The sequence below is a fragment of the Crocuta crocuta genome, unplaced genomic scaffold (genome assembly GCF_008692635.1).
Source record: "Crocuta crocuta isolate KB4526 unplaced genomic scaffold, BGI_CrCroc_1.0 scaffold119, whole genome shotgun sequence".
Taxonomy (NCBI): Eukaryota; Metazoa; Chordata; class Mammalia; order Carnivora; family Hyaenidae; genus Crocuta; species Crocuta crocuta.
The window spans coordinates 9,427,800-9,434,645 of record NW_027551562.1 but is presented as its reverse complement, the minus strand read 5'-3'; the positions used below and the strand labels follow the sequence as shown (position 1 = coordinate 9,434,645).

General features: G+C 64.8%; 1 protein-coding gene across 1 annotated transcript in view; it reads right to left on the bottom strand.

The window, feature by feature from the left end:
• The window catches only part of CUNH8orf90 (chromosome unknown C8orf90 homolog), a 3,567-nt gene extending 1,620 nt beyond the window's left edge, over positions 1-1,947 (bottom strand). The window contains exon 1 of the mRNA XM_077750018.1: positions 1,878-1,947. Coding sequence (XP_077606144.1) covers positions 1,878-1,944 — 67 coding nt within the window. The 5' untranslated portion in view covers positions 1,945-1,947. The remainder of the gene's footprint in view (positions 1-1,877) is intronic.
• Between the last annotated feature and the right edge of the window lie 4,899 nt (positions 1,948-6,846).

Sequence of the window (6,846 nt, the reverse complement as noted above, 5' to 3'; positions counted from 1 at the left end):
AAAAGGGGAACCTGCTGGGCCCAAGCAACCAGAGGAAAGGAGGTGAGACGGGGGACTGAGAAGGAGCAGTTTGGGGCAAGGAGTCGAGAGTCTAATTGGGGGCAGCTGGCTGCCTTTGGACGGGCCAGGAGGAGGAGGTGTGAAGGACAGTGGCTTTGAGTCCGGAGTCAGGGCAGGGGCCCCAGGCTGGGGCCACACCCCTGGGAGACGGAGCTGGGGCAGAGCACGGGAAGAGGCAAGGGCCTGGGCCCCCTCCTGGCAGCCGGGCCGGGGAGAAGAGGAGGAGCAGGCAGTGATGCAGGAGGAAAAGCATGGGGCTCCGAAGCCAGGCGAGGAGGGGAGCTCCTGAGCCCAGGGCTGCCGGCGCGGCCTCTCGGACGAGGCCTCAACCCCGCGTGGCGGCATGCAGGGCATGGCTGACCTTGAGCAGAGCTGCTTCGGTGAAGGGCGGGTTCCAGTGAGCTCGTGAGCGAATGCGTGGAGACTGGGGAGCAGCGAGTGTAAACTAGCCTCCGTGAGGAGTTCTGCTATCGAGGGGGAGCAGAGAAGTAGGACAATGGCTGAAAGGGACATGGCGTCAAGAGACAGGGCAGGACAGCAAGCTTTTATGTTGCTGGAAAGATCTAGCGAGGAGAGATGTCAGGCTACTGGACAGGAAGGGTGGGGGTGGCCGTGAGGAGGCAGGAGCGTTGGCCTTGCTGGGAGCAGGGAGGGCGTGTCGCGGGAGCCTGCGGGGCACACAGAGCCGTGGATGCAGGTGCAGGTGGGCGGGTGCCCGCGGTGCTGGGGACCCGTGGGAGCCCTTTCCCGACCGCTAGGTTCTTGAAAGAAGGAGCAGACCAGCAGCGGAGTGTGAGGAGGAGGGGGAGGGGCGGGGGCTTGGAGCGGGACGGACACGGACAGAGGGAGGGGTGCCGAGTGAAGGCCGAGGCCCCTGAGGCTCGCAGTCAGGAGTGTAAAGAGCATTAGCGGCTGAGTTTACCCCCAGCTCGGCTCAGCTGTATGGGTGCTGGCGGGCGTGGGCGGGGAGTTGGGGGCTTGCCAGGCTGGCACAATAAAGCAAGAAAGAGCCCAGGGAAGGGGTGTGACGATCGTGGCAGCGCTGCATGAGCAGAGAGGGAGGGAGGGAGGGAGGCAGGGCAGGTGGGAGGAGAAGAATGTGCTGGAAACAGTGGACTGCAGGTCACCCCCCCCGCTCGGTGAGACTCCCGGGAGTGGGGTCAGGANCTGCATGAGCAGAGAGGGAGGGAGGGAGGGAGGCAGGGCAGGTGGGAGGAGAAGAATGTGCTGGAAACAGTGGACTGCAGGTCACCCTCCCGCTCGGGCGTGGGGTCAGGGCCAGGCTGCAGCTTGGATGCTGACAAGGCCAAGGGCATGACCAGGGCAAACGCGGGTCCTGGGGAAAGGGGGATGAGGTTCTGGAGACGAGTCTGGGGAAGCGAGGGGCCAGAGTGAGGGCAGGGATCACCAGAGCTATGGCCACAGAGATGGAAGGGGGGTCAGGGCCAGCGTCCAGAATTCGAGGGGAGATGACTGCCCTTTCCAGTAGGGCAGGAGCTGTGCACTCCTGAGGACTGGGGGTCCAGGAAGCAGTGGGGGAGGGGGGCAGAGAATGATCTGGAAGGGGCCCTGAAAAGTGAGGAGAACCCTGGCCCACCCCCAGGCTCAGGGGTCCCAGGGCGGCCAGATCTCTGGGAGGGCCGCAGGGCAGGAGGAAGGGGAGATGCCCCCACTCTGGCCCTGGCCTTCTGTGTGACCTCGGCAGAGCCCCCCCAGGAAGAGGGGGTGGCATGGCTGCTTCCTCTCCCAGGTTCGCAGAGCCCCAGAGGCCAAGGACACCCCGTCGCCTCCATCCCTTCCCCCACCACGTGGCTCACCTGGAGCTGCTACAGGGGGAGGGGGCTGACCTGCAAGGCTGGGGTCCCCAGAAGGAGGGGAAGCCATGTCAGCAACCTGGGGGTCAGGCTCGTTTACCCGGCTGCCCAGGAGACCAGGGGAGGGGCCTTCTGAGGGGAAGAGAACCTTGCATTTAAAGGGGCCCCACCTGAAAGTGGGCTGGAACTAGGAGGGAGAAGGGTTCAGGGGGGTTGGCGGCCCCTCCCCCTACACCCCTGCAGCTCACCTGGTCCTGCCCAGGAACCACCCGACCCCGCCCTGGCCCTCAGACACCTCTGGGCCCCTCCCAACCAACGCACCCGGGCCGAGAGCCCCCGCGCCTCTTCTACCCTGTGGCGCAGCGCGTCTGCTGTCCGCGGCCCCCACCCTGCATGCTCACGGGGCGCAGAGGCCGTAGCCCAGCGAGGGGGAGCCTGGCCAGCCCGCAGCCCTCCAGGGGTATCCCGGGACCCCCGGATTAACTACACAGGCCCCCCACCCCTGGGTCTGCGGCACCACCTTCAGCCACTCCAGCCGACCCGTGAAATGGGCCCAACCAGGCTTCTGGCCTCAAGGGACCCGACATGTTCAAGTTCCCTCAGAACGGAGCCAGGCGCCAGGAGGGGGTGCGGACATGAGCCATCGAAGGGAAGGTAGCCCGTGACGCATGTGTGGTGCGCGCCGAGGGCCGCGGGCCAGCCTCACAGTCCCCCCCCCCAGGAGGTCCACCCTGGGGACGCGTCACCCCCAGCATGGCGGCAGGGGCCTCCAGCGGCCGTTCTCAGGGAGACGGGAAAGTGCTGGACCCCCAGCCTCAGGCGTGCCGGAGCCTGTGTAGTGTAAGGGGGAGCAAAGGGGGTCTTCTAGAAGCCTGCCCCCTTGGCCACTCTCTGGCTCGTTCCTGCATCTCCACCCCCCACGCCACTCCCCTCACAATGCAAACTCATCCTTCAGGCCCTTGCTCACACTGCCTCCTCCAGGAAGCCCTCTCTGCCTGTTCCATACACCTCTGAGCCTCGCAAGGCCTGGCTGGCCTTCCGCTGGAAGTCACCGGGGACTCTCCCTTCCCTGGCTAGAGACCTTGGGTCAAGTGCCACCCTCGGGCCTAAGAAGGTGCATGAGTAGGAGGCTGGGGAGGCCACGGTTGCCACGGCGAGGACCAGCACCTGCTCCATCTCGCCACCTCCTGGGAGCCCCTCGCCACAGGCCTGGACACCTCCTCGGGCCTGAGCCCTGCAAGGTCAGCCCCGCCCCCCGGGCCCCCAATGAACTGCAGCTTGCTGGTTGCCAGCACCCTCAGAAAAGCGGGCGAGGAGGGGGCAGGGCAGGGATGGTGTTCAAGAGAGGAAGCAGGACTGGCCCACTGCAGGCAGGGCCTCAGTTTCCCCATCTGTAAACCGGGCTGGAACAGCCTGCACATCAGTGAAGACGCTAGCGTGCGGCAGAGGAGGAGGTGTAACGTGACAAAGCTGGCTGTGCGACCCGGTCACGAAGACCTGCCGCTCCCTGCGGACTGGGCTCCTGAGCACCTGGTGACAGGACCTCGGGGTTGAAGCACCTCCAGCCTGTTGGCCGCGACCGGACCGGGGCTGGAGCCGCCCCAGGTCCCCCCCGCAAGCCCTGGTGTGTGTGGGTGCCGCTCACTAATGCAAAATGAGAGAACCCCCGCAGGACTCGGAAGCACACGGTTCAGCCCCGGGGACCCTCCCGCGTGGGCCCAGAGCACAGCTGTCCCCCGGACAGGCGCTCGGCGCCAGGGCACCCACCACGTGTTTCCTAGGCCCTGAGTGCCGCTGTGGGTCCCGAGAAGCAGCCGCCGGTGCCCCGTCAGTCCCCACACGGCACAGCACCTCCTCCGGCACACGCTGCCTCCTACCCGCGGCGCCTCCTGAGCCCCGGGCCAGGCCAGGCCCCCGGGCTGGCACTCAGGTGCCGTGGGGCTCCGAGTCCGCCCTGGGCGCGTGGGTGCCCGTACATCACGTGACACGGCGTGTTGTCCATCTTCCTGTGCTCCAGCCACAGGGGCCCCCGGACGCAGGCTCTCGGGGCAGCCGGCCGCTCAGGCTGGTGGCTCAGCCATCGGCCTCACGGGGTTAATACAGGAGAGAAAAATACCGCTAGAGACATTCTTATTCTACAGACCTTCTCAGGGCACCTCTGCGGCCCAGGACCCCTTAGCGTATTAGTCAGGGTGACATGTGTGGTAACAAAGAGCCCCCACTACAGCTGGATGACACGGGGCGCCGTCTCCCAGGCCCGCAGGCAGCTCAGCCCCCCAGGGCGCCCCTCCCCTGCAGCTGCCCCCAGTGTGGCTCCGCCCCCTCATGGTGTCCCCTGCGGGGGGGCTGCCACACCCCATGGCGGCCCAGCCTCCTTGTAAGAACACGAGAGGAAACCGCACTCGATTCTCTCATTCCAGGGTGAGAAGTGAGTCACAGGGTCCCTCCCGGCCGCAGGGGAGGCTGGGAAACGTAGTCCACACCTGAGCAGCCGGGGCCAGCGTTTGGCGCGGCAGCGTCCAGTGCCACAGGACCGAAGAGCAGACCGCGTGGTCTCAGCCGGGGCCTCCCCGAAGCTCGCCGCCTTCTCTCCCAGGCCTCTGACCGACTGCCCGCGGCGGCATCACCGCGAGGGATCGAGCGTCCGCAGAGCCGAGCTCCCTCCGGGGAAGAGTCCGTCCCCCGCCCCCAGCTTGCAGGGGCTGCTGGCACTCCCTGTCTGTGGCCACGTCACCCCAATCTCTGCTCTGTGGTCACGTGGCCTCCTTTCTGTGACCCTAAACCCGCTCTGCTCTCTGTCAGAAGGATTCCTGTGATTGCATTTAGGGACCGCGTAGAAAATCTGGGATAATCTCCCCATCTGAAGGTCTCTAACTCAGCCACAGCCAGGGCCCTGTTCTGCCGCACAAGATAGCAATTTCCGGTTCCAAGGATCTGAACATTGACATTTAGCGGGGGGTGGGGGGCGTTACTCACCTACCGCCAGATGTGAAGGCAAATGATTTGAGGACGAGAGGTCACTTGAGAAGCAATCCCAGGGCACACGGGAGCCACCAAGGCTCAATCCCACCAGCTGATTCCCTGGCACCTTCAGCCAGTGGCCGCAGAACCCTTTCAGGGAAGACAGGCTGGCACTGAAATACGGAAATAGTAAGTGCCCCCAGGTGACATGGGTGGGGAACCTGTGTCGTCTGTAGTCCCGCCTTCAGGAAGCTGGCAGTCTAGTTGGAGAGATGGATGAAAGACAAGCTAAGTCAATAAATAGAATTATCAATTCTGATAAGGCTGGAGAAGGAAATTGTCAGGGAGCTGGGCAGGGGTGTGGGGACCCCCCCACCCCCGTGCTATTCTGTGGACAGAGACAGCTTCTCAGGGGAAATAACATCAAAGCTGAGGGAAAGGGCAGTATAGCATGTGAAGGGAGAGGGAAGAGGGTCTGAGAAACCCTTTGCCTGTGCAAAGGCCCTGTGGCAGGAAAGGCACCATGTCTGAGGAACAAGAAATAGTCCAGGAAGCCATGAGGCTGGTGAGTAGTGAGCTCACCAGAGAAGGGAGAGAACCAAGGAGACTGGCAAGACCAATACAGACCAGTCCCCTGCTCCAGCCGGGAGTCACGGCCCACATGTTCCTTCCCCCCCAACCCGGACCACCTCCCTTCTCAGCAGACCCCCAGACCCCGCCACTGCCGTCTCCCCATCGCTAGAGATGGAGGCGCCTGCCTCCTTGAGGGGCCAGCCAGGGGGCCAGGCAGAGAGAGCAGTGAGGGGGAGAGGCCTGGGCGGGGGGAGACAAAGGGGAGGGGGGAGCAGGCCTTGCTGGCCTGCCCAGTGTGGCTCGAACTCCCACATAATCCACTCCTGGCCCAGCCACCGCCTCTGAGTTATTTTTAAAATCTCGTTTTCAGAAAGTGGAGGGAAAACCCTTCTTCGCTTCTTTCTGTGAAAGATTCAGAGAGGAGCCTGGAAGGAGGAAGGGACCCTGGGGGACGGGGAGGGGGCTCGGGGCGTCTGTGAACTCCGGGCCGGCCCGTCGCATGCGCCAGAAACAGGGGGCCCCTCGTGGGGCCGCCTCCCTCCACCGAGCACACCTGGGGCTTTCACCCACGTGACCGGCACCTACCCGGGTGGAGCTCAGCAGGGACAGCTCCGGCCCCCACCCTCCTGCGCCCCAGGGTGTAGAGAGAGACCGTGGCTACGAGCCCCGGGGGACCCCCAGGACCGGGGGCTGGAGAGGCACGAGCCTTGCCAGGGCCATCAGCAAAGGCCATCGGGAGCAGCTGCAGGGGGTGGAGGACAGGAGGGGTCCCAGCAGGCGGAGGCCTGCGTGTGTGGGCAGAGCGGAGTGGACCCCAGGGCGCAGGGCCCACAGGGGCGCCCACAGGAGGCTCGGCGAAGGGGTGACTCCCTGATCCAAGTGCTGGGGCCGGAATTGGAGGCACGGAGTCCCAGGCCCGGAGGAAGAGAAACCTGGAGCCCCAGCCTGCACCTGAGGCCCCTGGAGGCCGGCCTCACTGGGCTCCCTGGGTTTAAACATCCTAGGAGGAGGTCAGGGGGTCAGATGGGGCCATCGTGCTCCCGGGGGAGGGTCCCCCGGAGAGAAACGTGTCTGCCAGGCGCCTGCTGTCAATCCCCCGCCTCCCAGAGGGGCTCAGCAACCTAAGCAGGGAGAATAAATGCTGTGGGAGCTCAGGGAAAGCAGGGGTGGCCTCACAGAGGAGGTGACCCGGGCTGGGGTCTCTGAAGGCAAATGGGAGAGTGCAAGGAGTTTCTTTAGGAAAGCAGGGGGTGGTGGGGAGGGACTGGGCGTTAAAGAAAAAATATGCATGACACTTGTTGAAGACACTGATTTATTCTAGAGAGCGCTATCATGGCAGGCACAGGAGGGGGCGCCGTGGGAGGGGACCGGCTCCATCGGAGAGCAGCAGGGGCGGGGACTCCAGGCAGAGCGGCTGCGGGTCAGCGGACGGACGGAC